The 16,894-nt window shown below is 42.3% G+C and overlaps 1 protein-coding gene across 4 annotated transcripts in view; it reads left to right on the top strand.

Moving 5' to 3' along the window:
* Positions 1-16,637, top strand: part of ARHGEF6 (Rac/Cdc42 guanine nucleotide exchange factor 6) — a 171,451-nt gene extending 154,814 nt beyond the window's left edge. For all 4 annotated transcript variants that reach the window (XM_056130214.1, XM_056130216.1, XM_056130215.1 and 1 more), the window contains 3 exons: positions 509-611; positions 3,106-3,160; positions 14,333-16,637. In XM_056130214.1, the coding sequence (XP_055986189.1) occupies positions 509-611; positions 3,106-3,160; positions 14,333-14,473 (299 nt within the window). In that variant the 3' untranslated portion in view covers positions 14,474-16,637. The remainder of the gene's footprint in view (positions 1-508; positions 612-3,105; positions 3,161-14,332) is intronic.
* Positions 16,638-16,894: the final 257 nt, after the last annotated feature.

Raw genomic sequence — 16,894 nt, 5'->3', positions numbered from 1 at the left:
GTCCCAGATGAACCTAACTACCTCAGAAGATCCTCATAGGGAACAGATAGGGGGAAATAGTGATACTCTGTACACAGTGCTCACCAGTGCATTGCTGATGCCTGTAGGATTTTACCTCACACTGAGCCTAAGGTGGTCATGCGGTTCCCTGGAGATGTGAGATTCCCTTGTCAGTTCTTTGCTTTGTTTGGGGGAGGCCGTGGGTTGTGCAAAACAGAAAAGAATGGGCTTATGGTTAAGGATAAGTAGGAATCTCATTGTAGTCTTTCACACTAGTTCTCTGAATATAAAATACCACTACTCACCCCCACCCCGTCCAAGTTTGAATTCATAGATTTGTCCATTTGGAATTCTTTGTGTCAGAAACCTTTTATCAGCAAGAGCTGGGTGACACCATGTGCTATCCACAAAGAATGTTTAATCACAGTCACATTCATCGAAAGGAACTAACACCTATAAGTAGCTTGCATAGGTAACCCTTCCTCTCTCTCTCTTGCCACCTCTGCAGCAGCGACCCGCAAAGATTCAATTCCACAAGTCTTACTCCCTGAGGAAGAAAAAATCATCATCGAAGAAACCAGAAGCAATGGCCAGACCATCATTGAAGAAAAGTGAGTAGAGGGGGGGCTGAACATTTCCTGACTTGCCTGCGGACTGGGAAGAAGGTTCTGGCAAGGCAGTGGACTCTGAAAAAGCTGCCGTGATGGAACATGGAGCTGTTTGCTGATGATGCAATTGGGGTCTTGGAGGTCTCCCCCCACCTACTAAAATAAGAGAGAACAAAACACAGAGAGCTGAGCTCTCTGTGTGGTGCCTACCTCTGGAGGCTACTTCCCCATACCACAAGGTGCTTCAGGAAGTGAGAATAATGCTCTTGACGATTATAGGGGGCCCATGCGAAGACCAACTTCTGGGCATCAGTTTCTCTGACAAGAGAGAGTCCTCTCACGCAAATAAAAGTAGGCACTCGCCTTTCACGTCCTTGACCTTGTTTTCATTCAGCCAGCAGTCCAATGAAATCAGGATTATTCTCCCCACTTTCACTGAAGAGGAAACTGAGGTCCAGGGAAATGATATCTCTGGGATTCTTTTGCACGGGGAAATTGAAGTGGGGGGGGGCAACGGCGGTAAAGTCAGCTTCATTACCGTATGGATTCTAAAATAATCACAAAGCAGCCAACTAGCTCATTTTTCTAAACTTGAGTCATTTCCGAAGTCAGGCCTAAATGTGCACAGGGCAGCACATTTCAAAGCACTTGGCATCCTCAGTGTGTTTTTCCATCTGGCGACTGAAGCGACGCAGCCACATGGTTAAGTGCTTGAGCTTAAGAGACGAACAGCCCCGGTTCACATTGTTTCATAAATGTGGGCTTCAGCTGTGAATCATCTGACAAGTTCCTTCACTTCTCTGTGCCTCGGTTTCCTTCTCTATAGAATGGGCATTCTGGTAGTACTTTCAAGGTTGTTGTGAGATTAAATGGCATAATGAGTACAAAGAGGAGCGGGTGGTCATCCTGAAGATGATGAACCTTCTTATGATTGCTCTGGTTATATGAATCCCACCATGACTGCAAGGGTTGCCATGGAATGTGATTTTAGCCCCACTTGGTGTATGGAAACAATAATACCGAGAGAGAGGGCCAAGAGGGCTAAGGGCAGCAGGTGGGGCTGTTTGCCTGGTATGTGGCTGAGCTGGGTTTGATTCCTGACATCCTACCTGGTCCCCAAAGCACTGCTGGGAAGAATTCCTTGAATACAGAGCCAGGACTAACTCCTGAGCATCAATGGGTATGGTCCCAAAACAAAATAATATCAAGAGAAAGTGAGAAGGAAACTGGATATTTAGGGGTAGAGGGCGGATGAGTGGTGGGAACAAAACTGGAACCCCGATCTTCAAATGTTTTGTTCAAGGATGACACTAGAATGAAATGAGCTTCCACAAGCAAGCTGGTGTGTCAACCTTTCGTGAGGTAGAAGAAGAATGTAGAGGATCTCCCAGGAATAATGTCCCTGATTTCATGTCCTGTAGATTGTGTAGAGTCAGATAGGTGAAAACGGAAATTGCAGGACACAGGTTTTATAGAAGAGGCACATTTTGTGACATCACTCATCATGCACTAGATGGTCATTCCACCCCCCACCCCCCGCAAGACAAAGCTTCAACTTAAAATCTTTAAAAAAATACTTCAGTGTTTTTTATTGAGGTAACAGCGTTTTTATTGAAGGAGCATTGGTTTGTAATCTGTTTCACGTCTATAGCATTGTAATTCAGCATCATGATCCCTAGCAAAAGTCTAGTTTCTTTCCACCACTGTACATTTCACCCTCTTTACCCATTTCATCCCAGTCCCAAACCCGTTCCTTTCTGGCATCCACCAACTTAGCATCGGCCTTGATGATGTCTTGGTGGATTCAATACTAATGGTAAGAGAAACAAAGGCAAAAATAAGCAAGACAGCAACAAGCAAAAGTGCTATGCAGTGAAAGAAACTATCAGTAAAATGTTACGGCAGATGGTTGAAAGGGAGAATGGTGAAATGCATTTGCAAATGTTAATCCAACAATGGTTAGTCTCCAGATACTCTAAAGAACTCATCCATACAATTCAACAATTCCTCAATTAAAAATATGTGCAGACGGCTTTGGGTTTTTGTTTGTTTGTTTTGTTTTTTTTGAGTCACATCCGGTGATCTTCAGGGATACTTCTGGCTCTGCACTCAGGAATCACTCTGGGTCTTGCTTGAAGGACCATATGGGATGTCAGGGATTGAACCCAGGTCTTTTGCATGCAAGGCAAATGTCCTATCCACTGTACTATCACTCCAACCCCGAGGGCAGAAGATTTTGTCTCAGACTTTGAACCTTACCCAAGCCAGAAAGCAAGTGGCACAGGCAAAATGGAGTAAATGGGCATCTGAATGAGTCTGTGTGGTGGTATCTGTAAACAAAAGAGGCATGCGAACCATTTTAAGCAGTGTCTCTCCCAATTAGCTTGAAAGCCCTGTACTGTTCAGGATCTATTTTTATAAAGATGCTCTTAGGGTGATGTTTCATCTAACATATACTTCTGTGTTTACCATTAATACTTGACTTTTTATATTCTAGGAGCCTTGTTGATACTGTTTACGCCTTGAAGGATGAGGTCAAAGAACTGAAACAGGTGATGAAATATGTCATTTTCTTAGTTCATAGTAGCACCATGATCCCTTTCTGGTCACACACTCATTGATATTCTCAGGAAATCTCCAAAACCAAGGGGTGAAGTAGGGATTTTTTGTTCCCTTGTTATCAAGGTGGGTTTTTGTTGACTTTGCCATAGGACATTTTAGGTACCACTAAAGGTTTGCAACAAGGTCCCAAAACTATTTATAATTTGTCTGGAGATCCTCAAGGGAACTGAAGCAACATAATAACTCATTTTTGAGTCTAAGTGGAAATAGTGTAAGCCAGGATTTGTGTGCTCCTCTGCTGATATCATCTGGGCCTATCTTGCACTCTCCTCCTAGTACTTGAGGGTCAAACTGTACCTGGTGAGGGGTAAGGGATGGATTGGAGTGGGGAGAGGACAGAGTGGGAGGCCACTTAGAATGTTGTTACACATATCAGGGTGAGTGGTGGTAAAGTTCTGAATAGAGGTCATGCCACTTAAACATCAGAAAAGGAAAGTAAATGCCAGTGGGGCACGCTGAAGACTTACAGTCTATGGAAAATAGTGTGAAGTTGGGGCTGGAGCGATAGCACGTGCCTTGCACGTGGCTGGCCCATGTTCAATTCCCAGCATCCCAAATAGTTCCCTGAGCACCACCAGGAGTAATTCCTGAGTGCATGAGCCAGGAGTAACCCCTGTGCATTGCCAGGTGTGACCAAAAAAAAATAGTGTGACGTTGCCATTGGAAGCCAGGGGGGTAAGATAAAGGTCCTTAACTAGGTATCTACAGTCTTGTATCACTTAGTGACACACTGAAATACAGATCACACAGAGCCATGATGTATAGGAGACTCTCACATTTAGGTCCATGTAGGCACTATGTTGACTTCTACCTCAACATTAAGTGGTGCATGACTGTAGTTAGATATGACGGTGCCCCTCGTGGAAATCAGCGGACACGGGAGAGATTTGGGGGTGACGGGAAGTATACTGGGGTTAGTTTAAGACATAATGAGTTTGAGGTGCTAGCAGCACATCTAGGTAGAAAAAGCAGGTTGGCATTTGGGACTGTGATGCTAGTGTCAGGAGAGAAGGTGAGGTCAGTAGCAGAGAGAATTGGATGACCATTTAATGGGTACTTAAAAAAACAGTTTCACCTTTACTACAGGCATTGTTTTTTAACTTTTGAAAGTATTCTCTGAGAACAACTGCGACATTTAAGAGACACATCAGTTTAAAAATACAGTATATTATTTCATCAAATTTCAAAAATAACTGTTTTTGTTGTTTTGGGATCACTCCTGGTGCTGTACTCAGGAGTCACTCCTGACAGTCTCGGGGGGACTATATAGGGTGCCAGGGTTCAAACCCAGGTCAGCTGCTTGCAAGGCCCTACCCACTGTAATATCTCTCTGGCCCCACAGAGATCACTTTTTTTTTGCTTTTTGGGTCACACCTGGGGATGCACAGGGGTTACTCCTGGTTCTGCACTCAGGAATTACTCCTAGCAGTGCTCAGGGGATCATATGGGATGCTGAGAATTGAACCCGGGTTGGCCGTCTGCAAGGCAAATGCTCTATCCGCTGTGCTATTGCTCCAGCCCTAGAGATCACATTTTTATTGCTTATTTGCTTTTTAATTTTTTAGAATGTTCATATTGTCAGCCTCTTCTTGCTCTGCCCTCATCCTTGCACCCTTCCTCACTCTTGGTAACCTCAGTGATCTCTCCTCTTTCTTCCTGTGTATTCTACATTAATAAATAATGAGCATTGCTTTGGTGGTATCTCTCTATTCATATTATTTAAATTCTAAACATTAAAGACATGTGGCTTTCACTGGAAAGAAATAAAACTCGTCTAATCTGGTTTCTTTGTGACAACTCTGAAAGTCAATAAGCCATTGTCTGGGCCATATTCATCCTTAGTATGACATTTCACATCCTTGCATAGGTAGAGTCTGCACCTTCTGTCAGCATGAAGTTGCAATAGACGAACCTTCATCCCACGTACCCCTTACAGATTTAAGGGGGTGAAATCTCAGCAGGAGGAATGTTGTAGATAGATAGGAGAGCCCTGGTAATGAGCTTTTGGGAAATAATAGCACTTAAGAAATTGCCCCAGCTTTCTTTTCCTTTTTTATTATGTGTATTTTTTTAGATTGAATTACCATGAGATACACTTTCTTTTCCCTTGTTAAAATTTATTAAGTCACCATGTCCTTGTTAAAATTTATTAAATTCCCTTGTTAAAATTTATTAAGTCCACCAGGGCTGGAGCGATAGCACAGCGGGTAGGGCGTTCGCCTTACAAGCGGCCAACATGGCCGACCCGAGTTCGATTCCTCCGCCCCTCTCGGAGAGCCCGGCAAGCTACCGAGAGTATTCGATATGCCAGACACAGTAACAACAAAGTCTCCAATGGAGACGTTACTGGGCCCGCTCGAGCAAATCGACGATCAACGGGAGGGCCTTTACCTTTACCTTTACCATGAATTACAAAACTATTTTGACTGAGTTTTAGGCATACAATTTTCCAACATCAATCCCTTCATCAGTGTCCACTTCTCTCCACCAATGTCCCTATTCTCCCTCCCCCAGGCTGCTTCTAAGGTCTGCCTTTGTGGGGGTGGAGAGACCTTTTCTTCTTTTTCTTTTCTCTTTTTTTTCCTTTTAGGAGCTAAAGGTAAAAGGTAAAGGCCCTCCCGTTGATCGTCGATTTGCTCGAGCGGGCCCAGTAACGTCTCCATTGGAGACTTTGTTGTTACTGTGTCTGGCATATCGAATACTCTCGGTAGCTTGCCGGGCTCTCCGAGAGGGGCGGAGGAATCGAACTCGGGTCGGCCATGTTGGCCGCTTGTAAGGCGAATGCCCTACCCGCTGTGCTATCGCTATGGTTTATAATACCACAGGGTATTTTGCACATATATCCCTTTACCTCTCCTCCAAAGTCACCTCTTCCTGACCTATATACCCCTCTCCCAAGTGGCGAGCTTCCAACTCAAGACCAGTTCTCATGCTCTTCTTTTTTATTGTCTTTGAGCATTTGTTCTTCCCCTACTATGCATCTTTATATCCCAAATGAGAAAGATCATTCTGTGTCTATCCCTCTCTATCTAAGTAATTCATTCAGTATGATACTCGCCAGATCCATCCACATAGCAGAAAATTGTATGACTTTGAATTTTCCTATGGTTGAGTGAAATTCCATTGTTTATATGTCTATAGTTTATCGCCTCATCTGATCTCAGGCATTTGGGTTGTTTCCAGATTTTCCAACTTTTCTTTTGACCAGTTTACATCTAACCCTTATATCATAGTGATTTGAAGAGACATGATTTGATTTGTAGTCTCATGACTTTATGGATACCTGATTTGAGATCCAGCATGACATCCTAGATCATGTCCTCATGCACCGAAGAACGTGTACTTGGCTTTTGTGTGGGTGGAGAGCCATATATATATATATATATATATATATATGTATATATATATATATATATATCTTCTAATCAGAGTTCCACATTCCACCCAAGACTGGAATTCCTTCTCTAAGAATTGTTTCCTTACTGATTTTGTGCCTGGTTGATCTATCTAATGATTAGATTCAGATGGTGAAGTCTCCTAATACTATCATATTACCTTCAATTTACTTCTTCTATTAGCAGTTCCTTTAAGAACATCACTGCAAGACTTGGTGCATATACATAACGTTTATAAAAGATTTATTAATACACCTCTTAGCACCAATGTATGCTTTCCAACGTCAATCTCTCATAACTTTATTCGAGCTCTATTTTATCGGAATAAAGTATGACTGTTTCTGCGTTTTTATGTTACTAATAGCCCTTATGATTGCCTTTTCAACCCTTAACTTTTTGTATGAGTTTATAGTAAAAGTTCAAGTGTGGGATCAGAGTGATAGTACAGTAGATAGGATGTTTGTTTTGTGCACAGCTTAATAGGCTTCAATCCCCAACACCTAATCTGGTCCCCCGAGCACTTCCAAGAGTGATCCCTGAGTGCTGAGACAGGAATAAACTTGAGAAACAAACTTGTGTGACCCAAAAACAAAGTTCAGGTGTGCCTCTTGTAAGAAGTAAATGTTGCTTTTGTTTACTTATCCATCCATCCAATCACTCTTTGCCTTTCAACTTCTGAATTCAATCCATTGACATTTAGATAAATTATTTATATAAACAGAATTCAAAAAATTTTAAAAACTTTTTATTGAATCATTGTGAGATACACAGTTACCAAGTTGTTCATGATTGAGTTTCAGTCACGCAATGTTCCAACACTCGTCCCTTCACCAGTGTATGCTTTCTGCCACCAATGTCCCCATTTTCCCTGCACCCTCATCCCCCAGCCTACCTGTATGGCATACACTTCTATCTCTCTTTCTCCCTCTTTCTCTCTCTCTCTCCCTCTCTCTCTCTCCCTCGCCTCTCTTTCCTTTTAGACACTGTGGTTTGCAGTACTGTTACTGAAAGGGTATCATGCATATCCCTTTACCTTCATTCAGCAACCAGTTCTTTTCCAGAACTATCATTTCCAACTATCATTGGCATAGTGGTCCCTTCTCTGTCCTAACTGCCTTCCTCTCTCCCCTTGTGGTAAACATCTTGCCATGGACCAGTCCTTCTTGCCCTCGTTTCTATTGTCATTAGGCATTATTATCATACAATAGTTTTTTAAAAAATGTTCCACAAATAAGTGTGATCATTCTATGTTAGTCCCTCTCCCTCTGACTCATTTCATTTAGCACAATACCCTGCACCCATGACCATCCATGTATGGGCAAATTTCATGACTTCCTTTTTCCTGATGGCTGTGCTATGAGGATTTTAGATCTTTTTTTGCAGCAGCAGCAGTTTGACTTTGTTTCTTTGGCTATTCCTTATTTTTTATCTGCTTGCATTTTGATATTAATTTTTTGTGTGCGACATCTTGCAATGTTCAGGGTTTACCCCTGGCTTTGCACTCAGGGATCATTCCTTGCAGTGCTCAAGAGACAATATAAAGTGCTGTGGTTTGCATCTCGGTTACCTGAATGCAAGGCAAGCACCTTATCCGCTGTATACCCAATTAAAAAAATTAAATTTCCTTTTTCTTATTGAATCACTGTGAGATACACAATTACAAAGCTGCTTTTGGGTTTAAGTCATACAATGTTCCAACACCCATCTCTCCACCAGTGTACATTTTCCACCACCAGGTTCCCTCCTGCCACCACCATCCCACCCCACCCCACCCCAGTCTGCCTCTGTGGGAAGCACTTTTCTTTCTTTCTTTCTTTCTTTCTTTCTTTCTTTCTTTCTTTCTTTCTTTCTTTCTTTCTTTCTTTCTTTCTTTCTCCTTTTGGGCATTATGGCTTGCAGCACAGGTACTGAGAGATTATCGTGTTTGTTACTTTACCTATTTTCAGCCTGTATTTCTTGTCCAGAGTGACCATTTCCAGCTATTATTGTCACGTTGTCCTAGTGGTCCCTTCTCTATCCCAACTGCCTTCTCCCCCAGCACTTGAGGCAGGCTTCCAATCATGGACCAATCCTCCTGGTGTTTCTACTGTCCTTGTATATCCACTTTTTAATCATTGTTAGTTACCAAATAGATAGCAACAAATAGTACAGAGACTGTGGGGAAACTCAGACTAGTGGGGAAGCAAAGAATACTCCAGTGTTTACTACATGCAAGACATTGCTGCAAGTCAAACGCATTACCCACTGTACAGTTGCACTAACCCTTGAAATTATTTTACTTGGTCTTTCAAATCTGAGTGATTACATGGTAATAGAAAGGATTTGTTGGTTTAAAGTTTTTCTCATAAGATTTTGAATATATTATGCCAATGTCTTCTTATAGTTTCATTTGAGAAATTCGATATGAGTCATAAGAGGGTTATTTTATATGTATAGATTTGCTTCTCTCACGCTGCTTTTAGAAATCTGTCTCTCTTTGGTTTCTGCCATTTTGGTTAGAGTAAGTCTTGTCTTTCTGGAGGGTTTATTTTGTTTGGGGTTCTTTGGGATTCCTGGATTAAGGTACATTTCTCCCTCCTCAGATTAGTAAAGTTCTTAACTATTATTTCTTCTACTAGTTTTTTGTTTGTTTTGTTTGGGGACCACACCTAGTGATACTCAAGGAATACTCCCAGCTCTGCTCTCAGAAATTATGCCTGGTGGTGCTTACGGGAACATATGGGATGCCAGGGATCGAACCTGGTACAGCTGTATGCAACACAAGCAGCCTGTCTTGCTGTACGATTGCTCCAGCCCCTTCTACCAGCTTTTCTTTCCCGTTCTCATTTAAATTGTTTTTATTTAAATACCAGAGATAAGCAGTTATGAAGTTTTTCATGACCAACTTTCAGTCATACAATGTTCCAACTCCCATTCCTATACCAGTACACATTTCCTGCCACCAATGTCCCCAGTTTCCCTCCCACTCACACCCCCCACGCCACCCCTGCAGCCTGCCTCTATGACACACTTTTCCTTCTCTCTCTTTGTCTCTCTGTCTCTGTCTATCTGTCTGTCTCTCTCTCTTATTTTCCTTTTAGGCACCGTGGTTTGCAATACTGTTACTGAAAGGGTATCATGCACAGCACTTTACCTCCCTTCAGCACTGGGTTTTTGTAGAGTGATCATTTCCAACCATCATTATCATTGTGCTCCCTCCTCTGTCCTAACTGCACTTCCCCTTCCTCTTTGTGGCGAGCTTCCTACAATGGACCAGTCCTCCTGATCTTTGTCTCTAACTTTCTTTAGGTCTTTGGGGTTGGGGGTTGTATCCCACAAATAAGTGCAATCATTCTCTTTGTCCCTTTCCCTCTGGCTCATTTCACTTAGTGTGATTCTCTCTATGTCCATCCATGTATAATCAAATTTCATGACTTAATTTTTCCTAACAGCTGCATTGTATTCCATTGTGTAGATGTACCATAGTTTCTTTATTCACTCATCTGTTCTTTGGCACTCAGGTTGTTCCCAGATTCTGGTTATTGTGAATAGTGCTGCAATGAACATAAGAGTACAGATGGATTTTCTGGATTATGTTTTGGGGCCACTAAGTTATATTCCCAGGAGCAATATTACTGGGTAATATGGAAGTTCAATTTCTAGGTTTTTGAGAAATTTTCATTTTGCTTTCCAGAAAGGATGGACCAAATGGCATTCCCATCAGCCATGAATGAGAGTTCCTTTCTCTCCACATCCACACCAGCACTGGTTGTTCTTTTTGATGTGTGCCAGTCTCTGTGGCATGAGATGATATTTTATTGTTGTTTTGATTTGCATCTCCCTGATAATTAGTGACGTACAGCACTTTTTCATGTGCCTTTTGGCCATTTGTATTTCTTCTTTAAGGAAATTCCTCTTCATTCCTTCTCCCAATTTTCTTATTGGATTGAATTTTTTCTTTTAAAGTTCTACCAGTGCCTTATATATCTTGGATTTTAACCCCTTGTCAGATAGGTATTGAGTAAATAATTTTTCCCATTCCCTGTCTCTTTTTATTCTCATTCTGAAACCCCTATGATCTGAATGTTGATTCTTTTAATACTATATACTATCCCATAAATATTTTATGTTGTCTTCATTTTTTTTCTTTTTGGGCCACATTTTTTTCTTTTTTCGGCAAAGCACAGTGGTTACTCCTGGCTCTGCACTCAGGAATTACTCCTGGAGGTGCTCAGGGGACCATATGAGATGCTGGGAATCGAACCCTGGTTGGCCACGTGCAAGGCAAACACTACCCGCTGTGATTTCACTCCAGCCCCATTGTCTTCATTTTTATAGTTATTTCTCTTTTTAATTGTAATCAATATAAATTACAGTTACAAAGTTATTCATTATTAAGTTTCAAGCATACAATGTTTCATCACTATACCTTCACCATTTTTCTCCACCAGTGTCCCCAGATTTCCTGTCCCCCTGCCTGCCTATATGGCAGACACTTTCCCCCTCCACCATGGTCTTAGTGTTCCCTTCCCTAGTTTATCCTGGAGTGATAGCACAGTGGGTAGGGCATTTACCTTGCACGCAGCCGACCTGGGTTCGATTCCTCCATCTCTTTCAGAGAGCCTGGCAAGCTACCGAGAGTATCCCGCCTGCATGGCAGAGCCTGGCAAGCTCCCATGGCGTATTCGATATGCCAAAAACAGTAACAAGTCTCACAATGGAGACATTACTGATGCCCGCTCGAGCAAATCGTTGACCAACGGGACAATAGTGGGACAGTGCTACAGTGCTACGCTTACCCCAGTGACAAGTTTCCAACTGAAGACCAGTTCTTCTGTTCTTCATTTCTATTGCCTTTGGACATTTATTATTCCCTCACAAGTTTACTTTATATCACACATACAAGAGAGATCATTCTATGTCTTTTCCGCTCCCTCTAACTTCACTCAGCATGATACTCTATAGATTCATCCATGTAGCAACAGATTGCATGTTTCTTATTTCTAATTAGTATTTCGCTGTGTATATGTACCATAGTTTCTTTAAACTACATTCCTTCTTGGCCATCTGTTCTTGTGCACTTGGGTTGTTTCTAGATTTTGACCATTGTGATTAGTGTGTGCAGTGCAATGAACACAGGAGTGCAGAGGTTTTTCCTCTGCATTGTTTTTTGGGGTCCTTGTAGTACATTCCAAGGAGTGGAATTACGGGGTCATATGGAAGTTCATTTCCTAGTCTTCTGAGAAATGACCATATTATCTTGCTAAAAAGCTGGACTAGTCAATACTAGTCCCCTCCCCTCCTCTTCCCTCCTCTCCTCTCCTCCCCATCTCTGTCCTCTCCTCCCCTCTCCTCTCTTCTCCTCCCCTTCCTTCTCCTTCCTTTTTCTCTCTTCCCCTTTATCTCCTCTCCTCTTCCTTTTCTTTCCTTTCCTCTCCTTTCCTTTTTCTCTTCTCTCCTCTCCTCCCTACCCCTCCCATCCCCTTCCTCCCTTCCTCTTTCTTCCTCTCCTTTTCTCTCTTTGGTCTGCCCCCTCATGCTTCCTTTGCCTTTAACTTAAAAGAGTCAAAGTTGCCCTTGGCCTGTTTCCTGCTCCAAATGGCTTTGGTGCCAATTTGTAGGAGGCTGATTAGGGCTATAAATGTCTTGCTAGCTTTTCAGCTTGTCTCAGATTTTGTTAGAGTAGAGTTTTAAGTCTGGCACTTTTTTCCAGGGAAGTTGGGGACATACCCAGCAGTGCTCAAGTGATACATTTTTCTCAGTGCTTAGGCTCCTCTGAGAGGTATTCAGGGGATCACATTGTGATCAACCAAAATATCAACCAAAATATCAATCAAATCAAATCAACCAAATCAATCAAAATATCAACCCCAAAGCACCTACATTCAAAGAATGCACTCCAGACCAATGAGCTCTGTGGTCCCCAACTGGTACCAAATTTTGGCTCACCTGTCCCTTTTCTTGAAGCACAGTTGCAAGCTCTGTCTGTGCTTTTCCCATACCTGCTCCCTGGGGATACATCCTTATGTCTGAAATCAGCTGCAGTCCTGTTTTCCACAGAGGCAAACCCAGAGGAAGTGACTGGGTTCTCAGTGAGGTCCTCATGACATCTGTGTTTAATTAAGTTTTTTTTTTACATTCTTTGTGTCGCTGTCATGGGAAGTCTCTTTGTCCTTTTGTCCATCCTCACCCTGCCCTCTCTCCAAAATATATTTTAAAGTGGCAAGAGAGATAGTTCAGTGGGATGTGCATATGTGTGTGGGAGGCTCAGGTTTAATCTCCAACATGGGGTGATCCCTTGAGAACTGCAAGAGCAACCTCAGAACATAAAGCAATGTCAGGAGCTGATCCAAATATTCTATTTTTTAAGGTATGAGCATAATATGGGCATAAATATCAAAATATCAAGTGATCAATGTTATATACTATAGTTGAAAGAGAAGAGACACTAAACAAAAAAGGTGTTGAATTAGAAGATGACAAGAACCTTAGAGAAAACTTACAGGAAGGAAGCTTGGAAGCAGAGCGATAGTACAGCGGGTAGGGTGGTTGTCTTAAACATACTAACCTGGGTTCGATCTCGGGCATCACAAATGACCCCCAAAACCCACCAGGAGTGATCCCTGAGTGCAGAGCCAGGACTTTTCCCCGAGCACAGCCAGGTGTGGCACAGAACAAACCTATACTATGTTTTTTTTTACCTCCCACAAATGAGTGTGGTCATTCTATGTCTCTCTCTCCTTCTGACCCATTTCACTTAGCATGATACTCTCCATGTCCATCCATTTATAAGAACATTTCATGACTTTATTTTTTCCTGGTGGCTGCATAGTATTCTATTGTGTAGATGTGTAAAAACATATTATGAGACTAATAGCCAAGGACAGAAAAAAACAGGGGCTAGAAGCCTGGCCCACAGTTAGAAGCCTGCCACAAGTATGTAGTGGGCAGAGGGTAGTTAGGGTAGAGAAGGGACCACTATGACAATAATAGTTGGAAATGATCACTCTGCGCAAGAACTAAGTGCTAAAAGTAAGTAAAGTAATATTCATGACAACTTTTCAGTAGCTGTATTGCAAACCATAATGCCCAAAAGGACAGGGAGAGAGCGAGAGAGAGAGAGATTGGGACATATGCACTAGGGAACAGACAGGTGTTGGAGCATTGTATGACTGAAACTCAATCGTGAACAACTTTATAACTGTGTATATCACATTGATTCAATTACAAATAATTTTTAAAAAAACACTTTAAAAAGGGAAGAAGCTTGCAAAGGGTTGATTAGAGAGAGGATAATAGGAAGAACCAAGAATCTTGTCTGGATGTAGTCTTAGAAACTGAGGGAAAAGACTTGGGGAAAGAAAATATAGTCAAGGGGCCTGAGAGATAGCACAGAGGGTAGGACATTTGCCTTGCATGCGGCTGACCCAGGTTCAATCTGCAGCATCCCATATGATCCCCTGAGCACCGTCATTTGTAATTTCTGAGGACAGATTCAGGTGTAATCACTGAGCATCACCAGGTGTAACCTCAAAAGCCAATAAAATAAAACAAAATAAAACAAATATTATATATATATTATATAGTGAAGGCTAACAAGAGGATGAGCAGAATCTACCTAGCAATCGCTGAGTGCAGAGCCAGGAGTAAGCCCCAAGCACAGTGATGCCAATCAGATGATAGTATTTTTCCTCATTTGGTAATATCCAGTATACTTCCTCATCATAGGAGAATAAGAGAATGAAGCAGTGCCTGGAAGAAGAATTGAAATCAAGAAAGGACCTAGAGAAACTGGTTCGGAGGCTGTTGAAGCAAACTGATGAGTGTGGTCGTTCTGAATCTGGCGGCAAGACCTCCATTATTCCATAACCATCACTGCACTCCAAGACGGAGTGTCTTCAGGTCATAATGAAATGTCCAGCTGATTGATTTGACTCAGTTTGCTCACTTCTTTGGTTCTTCTCTTCTCTCTCGCGCGCTCTCTTTCACATACAGTTTGCTTGAGTATTGTTGATTAGTTATTGGTTGGTTTTCCCCAGGGGTAAAAGCAAGCAGTGTTGGTAGAAGTTGTCCAACAGACTGTTCCGTTCAATGAGGAAAGGAAAGTGAATGCAGGCAAATGGCTTTGATGGTCTTCCCATGGGCCTTTAATTCACAGTGCCTTTGCCACAGCCATTCCTCTCGGGTCACTCTTGTTGGACTGGCTGCTCTCCCAAAGCAGCTGGCCATGGCTGATTAAATGTGAATTTGACTTTTCCCCAACCTTTTTCTGTACCCAGAAGTCCCTCAGTACCTAACGTACTGAAGGCAATCTTTTTTTTTTGAGCAATGACTAGAGTAGCATGAAAGGCAAATTCTTTTGCCCGATATTCCTGCTGCCCTTCCCTAGACCACCACACGCCATCCCTCAGTGACACCTTTTACAAAATCACTGCCTTATGTTGTCTTTAAGACCAAGAAAGCAGTAGCACCCTCATTCCTTTTGTATCCATTTCCATTTAACTCTGTGGGGCAGAAGCTCTGGTCTTCCCTATGGACACCAAACCCACGAGCAAATTGCACTGACAGACCCGTCTTGGGCAGCAGAGATGACCATATGTTCTCAGTGCATGATGAGCTCTTTCCCTCACCTTCTGCCTCATGTGTAAGTGTTCTGCTTCCCCAGTGCTTTAAGCCAACCATACCAAGCAGTGTGTAAACTAGTAAGTGTGTGCTTGGCTGACTCTTAAAAATATAGACTGAGCAGTTACTTTATTTATACCAATTATTCAAATTGTGACTATTCCTTCAAAGCACTCTGCATTGGGAAGGCACTGCTACCCACAGCCTCCTGATTCTCCTGGCTACTCTCCCTTACGTGTGGTAAGCATCCTCTTTCTGCATTCCATGCAGAAGTGAGCTGTTCAATTTGTATACACAGATAGAAAGGGTGCCCGGATAGCTGTGTGCCCTTTACTAGTTAAGGGTGATTACCAGAACTGATCTTACTCGAGTCACTCACCAAATCAAACCATCACCTTTGTATTTCAGAAATTACAACTGTGAAAAAGCAGGATTAGGAGAGTCCCAGAAGGGTCTGACACACCTAAATTTGGCAAGTTGAAAATTAGCCCAAAGCAATGCAAGCCATCCCTCTCTGAAAAACAGATGAAATTTGGCCAGCAGATTATTGAAAAGAGAGGGAAAGGGCCGGTAGACTTCATGAAGTTGTCTTCAGATGCCTTTGATGAGTGCCTGTAAATACAGATTTTTGCAGGTGTTTTAGAAACAAAACTTAAAGCTTGAATCTCCCAGCTTGCTGAGAAGCCCTTTTTTCTTTCTAGTTCTGGGGTTCTTAAGTTCCTGTAGATACATGGTACGGGGCTGTTGACTGCTTCATGCATGTCAGAAGTGACACCATCCACATGAAATGGACTATTCCTGCAGTTCACCATCAGCCCAACCTGCCTCGGCTGTGTGTGGAAGCTGGGGAGTGAAGAGTTGAGGAATGGCTGCTGTGTTGTTTAAAGCACAGCGTCAGATAGGCCGTCCTCCACTTACAAATTTATAAACTACACAGATCGTAGCCTCTGCCCTATCTGTGGTTATTCAGTAGCTTGCTATCTGTGCAGACTATATTCCTAGGCATCATTTTTATGATGATAAAAATACTTTAGTTGATAAGGTATAGGATTGCTTAAAATATTGAAAGGCCTTTTTTTCTTTGCAAATGATGTGTACATATGCATGTTTTGGGGACTTGACCCATCAGATGAGAGACCCCCGATTCTCTGGGTAAACAAGCTTGCGCAGAGTGGCATTCACGCTCACACACTAAACAATAATATAAAGGAAACGAAGCCATGTTAACCTAAGAGCAGCGTCTCCATAGTTGTGTTGTTTACAATCCTCTGTTAGTGGGTTCCTCTGCCCTTAGCGAACCGTGAGTTCTTCTGTCATGTCCCTTCTTAACACGAGCTCAAATTTTCTAACTCGTTTTTATTTTGAAGACTTTTAAAATGGACATTTTCAATAAATAAAAAATAAATGCTTTATAAAATGCGTCTTGTGTTTCTTTCTACTTAGCGAGTGTGTGCAGTGAGATCCTGAGCTGCATCTGTGTCCTCTGCCACTTTCCTCATTCATTATTTCCTTAGTGAATTCACTGTGCCCTTCATCAGGTCCCTTAGCCAATTTCTGACCTTTCCTATTCAGGGAAGGATGACATATGGTTTCTACTGTACAGAGATAACACATGCCTTTAGATTGAACCTTCCTTCGTGTTGTCTTCAACTCTTTCTGTTTGACCCC

This window comes from Sorex fumeus, unplaced genomic scaffold (assembly GCF_029834395.1).
Source record: "Sorex fumeus unplaced genomic scaffold, SorFum_2.1 ptg000075l, whole genome shotgun sequence".
Lineage (NCBI taxonomy): Eukaryota > Metazoa > Chordata > Mammalia > Eulipotyphla > Soricidae > Sorex > Sorex fumeus.
This window is presented reverse-complemented; position numbering and strand designations above follow the sequence as displayed.